This window comes from Coturnix japonica, chromosome 9 (assembly GCF_054131305.1).
Source record: "Coturnix japonica strain WE chromosome 9, WE-NBRP24, whole genome shotgun sequence".
In the NCBI taxonomy this organism is placed as follows: domain Eukaryota; kingdom Metazoa; phylum Chordata; class Aves; order Galliformes; family Phasianidae; genus Coturnix; species Coturnix japonica.
In genome coordinates, this window is record NC_140671.1 from 5,197,080 (window position 1) to 5,212,847 (window position 15,768).

General features: G+C 38.0%; 2 protein-coding genes across 14 annotated transcripts in view; one reads left to right on the forward strand and one right to left on the reverse strand.

The window, feature by feature from the left end:
* Positions 1–202: 202 nt before the first annotated feature.
* On the reverse strand, positions 203–13,421 carry RSRC2 (arginine and serine rich coiled-coil 2). Of its 9 annotated transcripts, none has more exons than XM_085555779.1 (11): positions 13,305–13,421; positions 11,451–11,607; positions 10,876–10,919; positions 9,900–9,977; positions 8,114–8,326; positions 6,568–6,711; positions 3,040–3,162; positions 2,861–2,940; positions 2,000–2,229; positions 1,343–1,432; positions 203–838 (listed from the first exon to the last, which is right to left on the reverse strand). In XM_085555779.1, the coding sequence occupies exons 4-11, from the start codon at positions 9,905–9,907 to the stop codon at positions 659–661; spliced, it is 1,068 nt and encodes a 355-aa protein (XP_085411905.1). In that variant the 5' UTR covers positions 9,908–9,977; positions 10,876–10,919; positions 11,451–11,607; positions 13,305–13,421; the 3' UTR covers positions 203–658. The 9 variants fall into 9 exon arrangements, with proteins under 9 accessions (XP_085411905.1, XP_085411903.1, XP_085411904.1 ...); XM_085555777.1 differs by having other exon boundaries at positions 2,000–2,232; XM_085555778.1 differs by lacking the exon at positions 13,305–13,421 and adding an exon at positions 12,137–12,210 and having other exon boundaries at positions 2,000–2,232.
* Positions 13,422–13,466: 45 nt separating this feature from the next.
* KNTC1 (kinetochore associated 1) overlaps positions 13,467–15,768 on the forward strand; it is a 32,249-nt gene continuing 29,947 nt past the window's right edge. For 4 of the 5 annotated variants that reach the window (XR_014949069.1, XM_085555618.1, XM_015877836.3 and 1 more), the window contains exons 1-6: positions 13,467–13,616; positions 13,854–13,991; positions 14,095–14,215; positions 14,532–14,647; positions 15,067–15,139; positions 15,387–15,464. Coding sequence is in view for 4 of the 5 variants with exons in the window: in XM_085555618.1 (XP_085411744.1) it covers positions 13,581–13,616; positions 13,854–13,991; positions 14,095–14,215; positions 14,532–14,647; positions 15,067–15,139; positions 15,387–15,464 (562 nt within the window). In the remaining variant the exon portion in view is untranslated. The remainder of the gene's footprint in view (positions 13,617–13,853; positions 13,992–14,094; positions 14,216–14,531; positions 14,648–15,066; positions 15,140–15,386; positions 15,465–15,768) is intronic. The other variant, XM_085555620.1, reaches the window with a different exon arrangement.

The following is a 15,768-nucleotide window of genomic DNA, read 5'->3' on the forward strand; positions in this document are numbered from 1 at the left end:
CTCAACAACTCTGAATAGTGAAAAAAAGCCCCACAAGAGGAGGAACGAGCTGAGCGTTCTGCAGCAAAAGAAAGCTTCCTCAAATAAAACTACTTCAAAATAGACCAAGCAAAACAAACGCTGTTTCTGACTTCCTCTGAGCCCTTCTCCTGAGTTTCCTTTGAGATCTGCCCTAAAGACAACTTGAACGTAAAGTAAGACCTTAGAGAAAAAACTTCTTTATTATTAACCAGGTTTTTGCGCTGGATTACGTGCCTAGAGGCCCAGACTGCTAAATAACATCTACACAATGTTTCTTTCATGTTTCAAGAATTGAAAATAACTGTACAAGGTTAAAGTACAAAAGTACACAAGACAGTGGACACCAAATATCCATGTATGAGTTCATCCCATCTGCTGCTTGGTTTGAAAAGTAGAACTTTAACTAAAAAATACTGTCCTTCTATAGCTCTGTCAAGTTTAATGGAAGTGGGTATAACCTGATTACAACACTAACACCAGTATCACTGATCTGATATTTACAAAAAAAATTGTATTTATCAATAAATTAAAGTCAATGCAACACCCATGCAAGCTAGAATGCTAGCTTTTTGGTGAACAAGGACCCAACATCTCAACAAGAACCTTCCAAAGTCCCAAACTTTAAAGTTGCTTGTATTCAAACTGCATCCATTCCTCGCATTGAAGATGTAAACCCCAACCCCATTCCTCTTTGCGTATGTGTCTGCGACCTTGCCATCTCATACTGTGCATCTAGATTTCTGAAAACCTCTTCCTGTTGTTTCAGCGTTTTGTAGCTCTCTTCATCAACTGAACTACAGCCAGCTTCATCCTCGCTCTAGAAAGCAGAAGAAAATAAAGCATTAGCTTTGTAGGAAGTGGTATTTTCATTTGCTACAGCTGCCCTAAACCCCCTGTAATTCTGAATCCCAAAGAGCCTGTTAGAAAAACAGGCATCTGCTCTTGCTGCTGTAACAATTCCAATACAGCTTTTGCTCTCATTGCCAAGAAATGTTTAGAAGCTTTTTGAAGTCCTCTTTTAAATTCATTCAAATAAACACCTGCATTTAATGACCTACACGGAGCTGTCATCTATGAACATTCATTAGATTATGAATATTGGTTACAGTTAGGACTGTTGTCACAGAGCATAACAAATGCAAGAAATATGAAATTCTAGACTTGGAATCTAATTTAGAAACTTCCTGTGATCTTTAATGAGAAATGATTTAATTACATCACACAGTAACCAGATAACCCATCCTTACTGATTTAGGCACCCTTTAAAATTAAAAACCAAACCCGGTATCATAAATTAAACAAGACATTCAGAACTCTTTACCTTAATGCCCATCAGTTTTCTGAATTTGACATTTTGGTCCTTGTTTCCGAAATTCAATTTTTCCCATATTTCTGCAGACTGTGATTTATCCTGGGCAAATTAAAAAAAAAAAAAAAAAGAAAAAAATAAAATACATCATCTTTTTACAGTTATTCCTGTGAATATCACAATACAGTAGCAAGCAAAGTAAAGCTGTATTAAAAACTCAGACTGTTGTGTAGCTGTAGCAAAGCCAGAGGCAAAATATTTCCAGTGGCATTCTTGCAGCATCCCCACAGAAACCTTTTGTGAGGGAAGTGTGCTTAACCACAGGTTTCAAAATGAGCTACATTCTGTACTTGAGTAGACTGTAATCATTTCCATTAACTTTGGAAACAACGTCAGAAAACATGCCTAAAATAATGGAAAAGACATATGACTTCATAACGTTACCAGCACTTCTCAGTAAAGAGACCAACCACATCTGATATTTAGTGGCAAGTTTTGTTTATGATCAACATAAGGATCCAATTATACTTCCTAAGATTTACACAGTCAGACATAATTGTAAGTCTTATGTCACTAGCAGCTGTCACTGAACATCTAGGCTTCTTCACGTAAGCAGTTCAGAAATACATGTTTTCAAACAAGTTTAATGAAAGTAAGAAAACACATTACCCCTTCCTTTTTGCCTTGCCAAAGCATCTTCCGTTTTTTCTCTTGCTCTGCAAATTTCATTGGGTTCACTGCTGCTGGGTTATAATAGCTAGGTACAGCTATTCCAGTCTCTGCTAGTGCTTTTGCTTGTAGTGCTGCCATTTGAGCTGCCATTGCTATTTGAGGAGTTACTTGTGTTCCCGATGCCAGAAGAGCAGCAACGTTAATAACAGAACCTCCAGTGGCTGCAGCTGCTAAAGAAAGCAATGGTAAATTGCCATCAGATACTAAGTTCAGTCATTTTTTCTCCCCCAGAAAACCATTCATAGCACACTTCCATTCATAGCAGTAAGCTGAAAACAATGAAAAACCAATATAAACTAAAAGCAATTATAAACTAAGAAACAAGGCTCCAACACAGTTTAGTAAGCCAGAAGGATCATAACTCATGTTTTTAAATACACCTGCATGGGTAACAGCTTTCAGACTCTTAATGAATGATGCATGTGGGAGGGTCCAACGACCAGTGTTATAGACAATATTTTAACTGGCTCTTTTTATTGTCTGATCCCTTTCCACCCCTCCATTTTTACTGTTCTACTTGTGTTTCCTACGCATGGATCAAATAAACCACCAGTACATCAGCTGGACAGGACTGTAACACTGTACATTATTGTCCTGGAAGCATCCAAGCAACTTTCAGATGTGGTACTAAGTGATTTGGCTTAGTGGGGAAATACTGGTGGTAGGTGGACAGATAGATCTGGTAATCTTGGAGGCCTTTTCCAACACTGACTTGATGATTACTTTAAACACTCAACACATAAGCCTGCATTACCTTCCACCCACGTTATTCTTCAGAAATTAATACACATAGATTACCTGCAGCCATTTCTTGTTGCTTCTGTTTTTCAACCATTTCTTTCTCTCTCTGTTCTTGCAGTTTCTTTGCCCTTTCCAACCTAGAAAATACATGTGAATAAAAGCATTCAGACACACAAAACCAAAGAGGAGGAACAGATTATTCATATCACACCACTAAAATAGCAACAATTTCTGACCTTCTGGCTAATGCTTCCTGAGCATCCATAGCTGTATTTCGACCTCGAAAAGGTGGTGGACTTGGACTCCTGCTATGACTTCTGCTGAATCTGCGCGGCTTTTCGATTCTTTTCTTTCGCTCTCTGTAACCAAGTATAAGACAGTTGCTAAAACAATAAATCTACATTTTATAGAACATTCAATCACGACTCAAAAAGTAACATGGAGTGTTTTCAAAAACAGAAGTCACAGAGACTGTACTACAACAGCGTAACAGTCACACTTGCACAGTAGCAAGACAAAGTTAAAACTGCGTTTTTTCAACTGAAAGCTCTAACAATATGTAATTCCAGGTATTCATTTACCCTTCCACTAGGTATAAGAGATTTTCATTCTAACTCCTGGCAAGAAAAAACACCACGTAATTTTTTGTATGTAAACTGCAAGAAAATTAAAATAGATTGAGGCACAAGAAGGCTTTAAAACAAAAAACACAACAGCATTATAATTATGCTAGAAGTGAATACTGTAAATATGTATGTAAATAGCCCTGAGACAAGAACTCTAATAATACTCAGGGGAATTGCTATTCTCCCTTCTGCATATTTCTCACTAGATGTTCTCTCAGCTGTTTGGGTGAAGATATAAGAAAAAAAGAACCTTCCCATCTAGTTTGATAAGTTCTGGAGGATGCTACCTGTGCAGAGGACTACAATGCATGTCTCAACTGAAGGCTGACAAATGATCTCTATTTAAAAATATTTTTAAACAAAATACCAAAATCTCCATTGCATTTAAAAACCTTCTCTCAAGTAAAGGTGGCTCTTTTGATATATACATCTAGTTTCTTTTAAGCAACAGCCACTTAAAATACATAGAAGCATCATTAGCAGTTATTATGGTTTCGGTTTATTTTGCTAAGATCATTAAGAACATTACAAAAGATAAAGTTTTGATAAAGTTTTATTGTTTTTTAAGCCTCTGACTGATGCTCTGAATAATAAAAGTCACCAACTCTGGACGCATCCAAAGCTGAAACTACATGAGAATTGTCAGATTTGCCAAGTTAAAATGCACAAAGGATGTTTCTGTCATTTTATACTTAAAGTTATAAACCACCTGCAATAGTGACTAACTTGAGTAGAGCCACTTTAAATGGCATTCATCTACTCCACTTCTGTTTGCAACTTGTGCAGCATCCACAAACATGAAATGCAGTCTGAAGTTACAAGAGATCCTTGTTTACATGACAAATCTGGTAGAATACAAAGGAAGTGAGACTTATCTTTTTACAGAAGACGACAAGATGCAGATTCAGGCACTGGGAAGTGACAGATCTGCATTCCTGAGATAAGATGTAATGCATGTTTCAAAGATACCTTCATTTTTGCCGTGAGGACTATTGTAGTTTGGTCTGGTCTTTGGTCTGATGCTTTACTGCACTGGTAAACATCAAGGAAATAAATATTTGAGCTTTTCTGTTTAAGTACTTTCATTTGAAACAAGCAGATGATGTCATGTTTTTCATCTTGTATTTAATCAATGCAACTAAATAACTGCTAGAAGGGTCTATGGGCTCAGAGAACAAAAAGATTACTTCAAACACTAGTGAAGACGTGACTTGAAAATGCAAGCTTGAAGTTGTGCAAAGAACCACCAAGGTAAGGTCAAACTGCTGTTCAGAAATGCCACTGTCAGAGCCTGTGAACTCCAACACAGGAAGTACTGCATTTCATGAATGAGGAAATTCATTTCACGGTTGCATTTTTGTAAGCCATATTTCTACATCATGTTTATCTGGCTCATGAAGAGCCTTCCCTGACTTATAATTATTGTTCCAAAGTCTTCATCTTCTTCACCTGAGCCCAGGGCTTGACGTAGTGGTTCTGACTACTGTTCAGGAATCATACCTTGCTTATTTTCCCTCCCTAATATCTGTGAGACAAAACAACACTTAAATGCACTGCAGGAATCCACTTCTCTATCACCAGTCACCGAGGCACAGTTCCAGTTGAAGAAACACTATGGCTATCCCTGACTACTTCCTATAGCTGCAGTTCCTTTTCAGGTTAATTTGAATTCTACTGCAGAAATAAAAAAATAAAAAATTAAAAAAAAAAATCTGAAACGTGAAATTTTCACTTAGTCACTAAACGAAGAGTTCAAAGTGACACTTTAAAACTTCAAATGTACATAATAAATGATAACTGGAAATAATAAAAAACTGAAGCCTTACAAACCCCGCTAAAAATAGCTCAGATATCAGTAAGCATAAATAATGTGTGTATACCAGTCTACTCACCCCAGCTGAAAGTTTGGCAGAAAGTGCATGGCAAAATAAAATCTGACACAAACCATGTAATTCAATATGTTCTTCCAAAAGATAAGTCTTCTTAACAGTTTCTCAAGTGTTGCTGTAGCATTACATTCTTAAGTCTCCAATCGTCCACTGTAATACTGAGTGGTCATACCTGATGTCTTTAATTTAAACGCAATTTGAAATATACTGGTAAGAATGTTACTAATTAAACTGGAACACTGGTAACACATTCTTGGCAGCTTTGAAAGGGCACCAATTTGCATCCAATACCCTTTTTTAATTTTACACGGACAGAATGAAAAAAAACCCTGTCCTCAATATCATTAAGTCATATTTCAACTTATTAAGAAACTCCTTCAGGGCATTAATAATGCAGAGGTAGCACATGCAAATGAACTGCAAAATCTACAAAGAAAACAATGAATCACCATCTGAAAAGCATTAATTTCTGTACAGGGAAGAAAACCTCAACTACAGCATATAGACACCAAACAAGCTAATCAGAATCTGCTTGGTTTCAACCTCTGCTTCTAGAATTTAAGTTTAAGGATAGAATGAAAGCACCCAAGAGAGTGAGAAAAAAATAAAAGTAAAGATGATCATTAATCTCATAATGAACAAAAAAGTTTGTAATCACTAACAGAATCGTACATAGATCAAATCAGTGCATCTGACTCTCAGTTCACACCCACACACTACACTACCTACACTAGTTCTACAGAAAAGATCCACACATTTCTTAATTAATCTTGTTGAGCTGGTCAGGATTAGCAAATACACCGATCAGATGCTCCACCACCTAATCGCTCCCAGTTAAACTTTCATAACACACACACTCACACACAGAAAAAGTGATGATTAAAATATGATTTTTTAAGTAGTGTCCTGCTAACCACACTACTCTCATACAAAACACATGAAAGTATTAGCTGCACCTTACTCTATTTTTTTCCTACTTAAATATCATTTCTATTTAAGACAGCAAACTGAAGTGCCATTTAAGAAACTAAAGAAACTTCAACAGTCATATTTATGCTACTCAAAATGATAGTTTCCTCCTAAATTATAAATAACCAATTAAGTATTTCTAATTGCTAACACGAAAATAGACTATGAAAATCTGAGACATATAAGCTGTTTAATATACCTGTTTCCATGACCAAACATGCACCACCACACATAGCATTCAACCAATTGCCACTGAGCACATGTGGAAGTTAACACTTACCTGCTTCTGCTCCTAGTTCTGCTTCTACTTCTGCTTCTGTGCCTGTGTCTAGATCTTGATCTAGAACGAGATCTTACACGGCGCTTTCTCTCTCTGCTGCGAGATCGGGATTTTTTTCTATCACGACTTCTACTGCGATGACGTCTGAAACAGAGGTCCAAATTTCCTCCTGTTTAAATTCATATTTTACCTAAGGACTTAGGTTCAGGTTTGTGACAGGCCAAAATGCATTAGGCAAGGTGGAAGGGACCATACACATTTAGGAATCCATGCCTGGAACAGTTTAGAACTAGGAGTAATCACACACTACCATCAGCCACAAGTCATTTCCAAAGAGTTTAAGTGAATGATCATACTCATAAATACAGCTATTTTTGTTTGTTCATAAAAGCGTGTATCTAGAAACAAACATATGGCCAAAATAATCTGATGTTGAAGCCTAAAATTCAAGGCAAGATAACTTCCCTCCTCCCCAAGGTATTTTAGTACCTTAGAGAACAGATGCCCAGATTTCAGTTCATGAGTCATAGAATCCCTCAGTACATTATCAGCGGAAAGCTGTTCCTTGCTGTCACGTTTGCTACAGATCACCCCAGTATGAGCAGAACTGAATAGAAATTATTCTGGCAATACAGCTTGTCCCAAACACCTCCGTGACCCTGAGTGTATGCTGGGTGGCCTACAGTGCAAGGAAGTACATACAGCATCATCTCTGGGTAAACAACTGATTTAGGAGGCAAAAAGCAATGACAGCTAAGTTTATAGTGTCTTTCCCATCAATGCCAATAGGGAACATTTAATATACTCTATCTTAAAGGTTTTCCAAACTCTGTTTCTAAGTTATAAACCCAAGTTAACATTGAAGTATGACCTGTAGAAAACCTTAGGTGCACTCAGTAACTTTACCCAGCATCAATATAGAATAAAGACTACTAGCAGCAAATATACTGCCCATACAAAACCAGAATATACAATACAAAATGATGCTTTAGAGTTAAATTGGGTCAGCAATGTTGCTCAATTGTACTTCACAACATACCCAAACCTTCAACACTTTTTGTGAATGTATTTTAAAAAAAAAAATCACAGATGGAAAAGACCTACAAGGTCATCCAGTCCAACCACCCACCCATCACCAGCAGTTCTCACTAAAGCAGTGTCTCTCAACACAACATCCAAATGTTCCTTGAACACCTCCAGGGTTGGTGACTCCACCACCTCCCTGGGCAGCATATTCCACTGCTTGACCACTCTTTCAGAGTAGTGCAACTTCCTAACATCCAGCCTGAACCTCCCCTGGCACAACTTGAAGCCATTCTCTCTAGTCCTATCACCAGTGAGGCAAGAGAAGAGGCTGACTCCCAGTTCACAACCTCCCTTCAGGTAGTTACAGAGAGCAACAAGGTCTTCCCTGAGCCTCCTCTTCTCCAGACTGAACAATCCCAGCTCCTTCAGCCGCTGCTCATAAGGCCTGTGCTCCAGACCCCCTCACCAACTTTGTTGCCCTACTTTTAACAGACCTATTTCATCATGTAAAACAACTTACCTTTCACGAGACCTGGATCTTGAATGACTCCTCCCTCTTGATGACTTTCTCTCTTTGCGTTTATGTCTATCCTCACCATTTTCGGATGAGTTTAGGCTGTCTCTTCCCTTGTCAGAAGAATGTTCTTTGTCATTGTGGTCTTCAGATTTGTGCTTCTTGGAGGACTTCTCTTTGGATTCGTGTCTTCTTGCCTGTTTTAAGAAGAAGTTGGTTCTTTCAGGAAAATAGTGCAACAAAGAGAGTTAGTATGGGTATCAGAAGATAAAAATTGATAAGCTGTGATGCAACATTAGTAACCTTAGGAGTGTGACTCAATCATGAGTGATGGCTATTTTACCTAGTGCCACCACCTACCCAATGTTGCAAATGTACACTATCATTTGTCCCCCTTTGCCCTCCTCCCCATTAAAGGATTTTTAAAAGCATCCATCAAGGTATCTTTATGACACTTCCATGAGAGTTCACAACATTATAATAAAAACAACTAAATCACTGTTTTCATTTCAGAACATATACTCCTTACCTATCTTTAAATATCTGACAATTTACAAATATATTTATATAGACACACAATCACATTGGTAATTATTTGTCTAAATCTACCATGTAGAAAGAATTATTGTAATCCATACGTATAGTTGCAGACATACACTATATTGCTGATGCAACTAAAACATTTCTCTATCAGCAGATAATTACTTTTTAGAGCAAAACCCTCTTGTAATTTCCAACAGTTTGTAAAAAGCGAAGCAATAAGTTACACAGTTGAAATCCTATTTGCAGTATTTAAGTCTAACATGCATCACTCCAAAACCTCCCACAGCAGATTTAACTTAAAGATATGCTGCTCCACCATACTGCAATTTCTTCCTGCAGTGTCACTTAAAAAAAAAAAAAAAAGATTTCTTTTTATAGCTGCAATGCCAAAAATACTTAGCAAGGTCAGGCCTGATTTTTGCCAGTGTTTTCCTTAGAGACTAAGCCATGACATCAACACCTTCTCTTAATATAACCAGTTCATTTTCAACTCTTTCTAGCATAGCCCACTGAAGTCTTACATTTAACGTTTTTCTTCCAAGTCACCATTTTATGATGATGTATAAATTTTAGATTAAAGCTTGACTCTTTTCCATCTTCTTGCTCAACTAGATCAGTTTTGTGTTAAATACTTGTAAAATCTCTCTGCAGTCTGGAGAAGAAGCTGTAAGTAGCTCATATCCACGTAGATCAATTCCTTATTAACATATTTCTAATTCTAAATATGTTCAATTATAATTCACATACAGATGTGATACGTTAAGATACCTTTTCCTGCTTTTAGGGTATTTCACTACAACACCTTCAAGAACTACTTGCTACATAAAAATCATGTGAATAGTGAAGGATGTTACTTGTATCTTTTTGAAGTATCTATTCATCTAAGAAGCTGCTCTACTACATACACTGAAAAGCATTACTGATATTCATTATTTAGTCTACAGGCAACCAGCTACACTTTGCAAATAATGAAAACAGCAAATCTACCGTGGGACACTTAATATCCTCAAAGCATAATCTAGAAAGTGTTAAACAAACTGTTTATGATTAGATCTAATAGAATGCTAAAAACACTGGACAATTTTAAACAAGGAACATTTTTTTCAGAACATTAAAATGAGTTTGTTTTTTTCGATGATTTTTTTTAACCAGTCTTCTAGGCACACACTTAGTAATAAACACCATTATATCCCATAACGGATTTAAGATACTTTTAAGGGAAATATGAGTTTGAATGACTAATAGTTACCTTATCATGAAGTAGGCTTATAATTTTGCTATCTGAGTCTGCAGCGTCTTCAGTTCAGTCTCTTCGCGCATTAGCACGCTGAGTATGATTTATTATAGAAATGTTATCATGTGAGCTAAACAATATATTCATTTTCACAAAAACTCTCCTAGATTATTTTTCCTTCTTTTTATTTTTTTTAAAACAAAACAGAGCTTCCATTGGAATTGGGGAAGGAGAAGTTCCTGACCCAGGTTAACGTTTGAAGTCCCTCGTCTGACCCAGCCTGCTATTGCCCCACAAGGCTTGAGCTTCCTTTCTATTTTGATGGTCCTGGTTCATTCATTTAATCTCTTCTCTGGTGTGTAAACCAGTTACTTCCAAAGCATTACTGCATCCCTGTATATATATTTAATAATTATACATATATTTTTTTTTCTTTTCAAAAGGAAAGAGACAACCTTCTGAATTTTTTGCTGCTACTGTCACATTTCCAGCTGACCAGCTTGTTTTGTCCGGCTATTACAGTCATTACAGTTAAAGGATGCAATAAACAGACCTCAGTTAGGTGGATAATTGCTTTTAATATTCTTAATTAAACTGGTACATATTATTCAAAGTCCAGAACACTAGACAGGAATAAAGCCATGCAAGGCTTTTGGTTAATGGAAGCTCTGTGAAAGTTATCAAGAACACCATTCTACTTCTCCATACGAACTCTTTCAATTGGCTGTTTCCACAAAAAAAAAAAAAAAAAAAAAGAATTCAAGTTACTAATTTCTGAAAGCGATTCGCTATAAAACTATTACCTCGTCAACATGATGGCTGCAATCATGCTTCACTATGAAAGGATCTCCATATCCATTTTAAGCTTAAAGTTTCCAATTTATTGTACTTACCATAAAAGTCACTTATATAGGTTTATATATGTGCATTACTACAAGATACTTCATACACGTACTGTACATTTACCTAATCACTACAAAGTGTTAATTACCTCTTTGCTTCTGCTCCGGCTTCTGTGTTTTCTTCCTTCAGCATCTGGAGAAGAAGATATTTTTTGTCATTTACAGAGTTAAAGAAACAATCAGCTGACTATAATCTCTCAAATTCCTTTCAGTTACTCCAATGCATGAAGCCAAAAAGAGAGACTTAAAACACCAACAGTACCATTTGAACATCTATCGCAGAAAGTGAATTCTAACCATTACAGCTCTTTCTTTGCATCTAAGCTCTAACAGTAACAAATAAACCCATGTCATACTTAAGTCCCGTTCTACTTTTTTGGCCAGGTCATTTCATTTTTGTTTAACCAAACATAATTAAAACAGTAGAATGGCTTCCTGGGTTTGCTGTGTAGCCTGGAACCACTCCATTATTAGCCACATCACCATATCTTCCGAATACTAATATGACTTTCTTCCTCAACACTTCATTATTTAAACTTTTAATGTAATGCACGTAAGATGCAAAATCGAAATTAACAGCTTTATTTTTTTCAACTTCATAAAGTTAACAGAAAAGTGAACATTTTGTTTTTCAAAAGATGCTTAAATGGTTTTGAGACCATACCTGACTTCCGCCTTCTTTCCCTCGACCGTGAACGCGATCTTGAATAGTGATGCTTTGATGTTCTGGGAGAACTGGAGGCATCTGATTGTTCCTTTTTTTTCTCCCTTTCTGGAGAGGTCTTTTCTGGGACTACTCCATCTCGTTCGGTGTCACTACCCTAAAGGCAAGGACAGAATGTTTCAGAACCAAAACTTTAGGATTTAAAAACAGGAAAACTATTCACTTAGTACTTCCTCTGATGACTTTTTCTCCCTATGAAGTCAACTCCGCCAGTTGCTATCTCATTATAAGTTAAGCAAAAGTTGGACAAGCCAGCAGTGAACTGGGTAACTGCATGCAGATTGATTTTCCAAAACTTCATTAAGAACTAATGTGCAGCAAACATTTTTGCTCTCCCACTCCGTTAAAGCTCACCTTACTTTTTTTCATGAGATTTTTAGAGCTTACAATAGAATTGAATACTGATCACTACCTCACAATGCTGTTTACAGGTCAGTTTGCCTCCAGGCTTCCTACTCCGTCCCTTCCCTTTTTCATCTAAGGTTTTCGAAAGACCCCACCAGTTTAAGTTTTAAAGGAATTCTGAGACTTCCACGAAACTACATTTGACATTACTTGAGAACAATAAGGAAAATATCAGCTAACAGCCTATCTCAATTGGGTTTTTAAAAGCACTTTCCAGTTGCCATGTTTCTGTTGATTACTGCTCTTGCTTTCTGTACAAACTGCTGCTTATTAATGCTCTTGTGCTCTTACAGCCCTAGAAAACTAGAATAACAACAAAAAAAGCTGACAGGCTTCATCAAGACTATTCTCAGTTCCTCAAGAACTGGAAAAATGGCCACAAAACTTCAGTGCATCAGCACCTACTTTCAACAAACCTAAAGACAGTTGTAATTCAGGTGCAAAGCAAGAAGTCCATCATTATTCTTCAAGGCCTTTTTTACCAGAAAAAATAAAAATAATAATGTTAAGTGGTTACATAAACAGAAAAGGTATCTTTTTTTCATAGGAGAAAAAGGCTGAGCTCTCTCCAGAAGTTTTTGTTGTTGTTCTGTTTCGCTACTGGTCAGATTTTTCAGTATAAGAACAAAAAATACCAGATTTTATGTAAAAGAAAACTACTTAAAAGTTAACTAGAAAGAGCTTTATCTATGTTTCCTCTGCACTTCCAAGACTAATAGCTTCAGAAAAAAAACCAAAACAAGTTGTGTTGGTTTTTGAGCTACTCTCAGTGATTCAACCCAGTGATGGGGCAAATACCTTTACACCGGGCCATAAAAACTTGAAACGGGAGCAAACCCACACTTTGCCTATATATATAACGCTAAGAGTTTTTAGATTCGAGGCAGACAACTACAGCAGAGAAGTTTCACAAAGTTAGCTATAAAAACAGGACAAGGAGACAACAATAAACGCAATTAGTCGCTAAAACACGAGACGTTAAGTAACATCATATAGAAAGCTGGGTGACCCAGAAGTGAGGAGGGTCCGACCGCTCCCCCCAGCCCACAGAGCCCGAGCCCTGCGTTTCTCAGGAGCAAAGCCCCCCCCACAGGCACAGCGCTCCTCTCCCAGCTCTAGAAGCGATAAAGCCGAACACACGAGGCCTCCTCAGCTCTCCCCAAACTCGTAAAACGACGCAGAAACTTCTGGAAGCGGGAAGGAAAGTCCAGGGCGAAGCGGGGCCGAGGCCCATCATGGCGGCGGCGAGCGAAGGAGCGGCGGGCGCCATTTTGTCTCTCCGCGCTCAGAGCTCCAGACCCACTCCTTCCCACGCCGCACTCTTCCCTCCCCACGTACTGAGCTCCACGCTTCGATTCCTTCCGAAAATCACCGCAAATCACCGCTTACCGCCATGACCGAACGTCCAGACCGCCGCTCTCCCCTACAGCCCCGCACAGCGCCGCAGTCACCTCAGCAGCAGCGCGCACCAACAAACCCCACACAGCCCGTACCCGTCAGGTGCCCGGATGTAACAGCGGGCGGGGGCAGGCGGCGGAGTGAGGGGCCGCGGTGCATGCTGGGAAAGAAGAAGAGCCAGGCGGTATCTTAGCAACGCTCGCGCGTTTGGAGGAAGTTTGGTCCTTGCTGCGACCTGTAGTGGCAGCCGCGCTCCCGCCAATTTGAATGTGTAAGGCGCTGAGTGTGGCGGCCTGTCAGCGGGTAACGCTGCGCTGAGGGGAGGGATGGGGGATGGATGGGGGGATGGATGGGGGGATGGATGGGGGGATGGGGATCCCTTGGGGTCCAGGGGCTGTCTGTGTAACCAGGAGGGCTCTCTGTCTCTGAATCGTACCCAGCACACGGCACAAAACCTCTCCTCCCTCAGTTGTATTCAGCCGGGCCTGTTCTCGTTGATCGCCCCTTCTATTATTCTCCCTTATGTGGTGATTGTCATAGGGAAGGATGTGGAATGATATCGAGGTTCTGGTGAACGATGACACGAGAACAGAGCAGCTGGCTGTGGGCTTGGGCCTGGAATGCGGCAGTGCTTTATACCAAGTGGATTCACTGCTTCAAATAACGTCCTCAGAAAAGGTAGAACTCCTCAGAGCTGTGTTCTGTTTCCTCATGTATGTGAGGAAAACTGTCGTATATGAAGTGTTTCTGTTATTATGTGTAATAGTCTTTCTATTCCTAGGTCTCAGTTAATCCTCAGCTGTACGCGTGCAGCTCAAGGGATGGCAGCATTATAGTTGTTGACAGATCGGTGGTACTTCTTGACAGCACGGGACAGGCTTTGCAGCTCCACATCCAGTTTGGTAAGTTCGCTACTTTACAATCAAGCTTGTATATCTATCTGCCCTGTAAGTTACAACAAATAACAAAATGGGATTCGGTATGTCATTAACCAAATATTCCTGTACAGCTTGACAGGTATTCCAATTAACTTTTCACTGCAGCGGGAGTAGTAGAGAGCAAAGCCACTCATTCTGTGCTCTTTCATGTACTTAGTTTTACCCAAGCAAATACCTTTGTAGAAACCTGGAAGGCTGTATTGCCCACTTTCTGTGTTTCAAATATGCACGTCTGCTAATGCAAATATCTTAATAATTGACATGGCATGGAACTTTTCAGATACTAATGTGGATGTGGTTGGCATGTGTCAAGAAAAACAGTTCCTTGTGGTTGGTGAGAGAAGTGGCAATATCCATCTCATTCATATTCCATCAAAACAAACCTTGCTGACTAAGGTACAGTAACTGTTCTATCCTGACTTTGTACCAAATCTTTTGTTCTCAGGGTTTCTTGTTGGTTTTTTGTTTTGTTATTGTTTTTATTTATTTTTCATATATATATATATATATATATATATATATAGAAATATTCTTGTGTTTTGAACAACTCTTAGTCTGAACAAACAATTAGAATAAAGAGACATTTTTGTTGCTATAGATAACAAGTTATACACAAGGAATATATAAATTACTTATAGTATGTTGTGTACAGATATAGAACAATGAATGTTACGTATAAACCATGAGTTCTTCATGAAAGAAAAAAGATTAAAATTTAAACTGGTGAACAGTATTTCAAATGAAGACTTCTTTTTTTTTTTTTTTTTTTTTTCAAATGAAACACACAAAATCTTGATTCATTGATTCCATCCTAGATTTTGGTTGAAAGCTCTTCAAGTGAAAAGACCTACTTAAATCTCTTCATCGAAAAAGATACAGCACTTATAGGTAAGTATTTTAACAACAAAAACCATACATATAAATAGAACCCTAAAAACTCGTATACTATCTCTCTTTGGTGAAGGAGACAGAATTTTTTTCAAAATAATCCATTTAGCTGGTCAGAATTTTTATCAGTTAATGCAGTTTCCTATTTTGAAGCAAGTAGTGACTTTACATGTATGCAATACTACAGTTCAGAATGTTTGTGTAGTATTTTGTTGTTAGTTTGTTGTTTTCTTTGTTGCTTTTTTAGGTGTTTATCATATGTTCATTCTCACGAGCAAGGGTTTCTTTTGCATTATGCATCTCCCACTTTCTAAAACACAAGAAGGTAAGATAATCCAAACCAACTGGGATTTCAGCTTGAACAGGTAGAGCGGTATTAAAGATCTCTTACATGCACTTTTCTATTTGTTACGATGTTGATCTGGGATTGCTTATGTAGCCTTAGTTTGGTTTTAAAGAGAAACTCGTATATAGCTAAGTTCATTAAAAAAGTATTGTTAAATTCACACAGTAATTTCTTCAGCTAGCGTTCACGCTATTTACTGCTATAGAGAAAAGTAATGAACATTATGGAAGCAGAATTTCATATCCTAATATCAGTTTGAACTGCACTGAAGAATACTGATAAC

Excerpts from the sequence above, each read along its gene's own strand:
- RSRC2 (XM_015877874.3), bottom strand. Across the intron at positions 10,920-11,450 it reads GGAAAGAAGGCGGAAGTCAG|ATGCTGAAGGAAGAAAACAC; the intron begins GTATGGTCTCAA and ends CTTCTTCTCCAG. Across the intron at positions 6,712-8,113 it reads AGATCCAGGTCTCGTGAAAG|ACGTCATCGCAGTAGAAGTC; the intron begins GTAAGTTGTTTT and ends CCTCTGTTTCAG.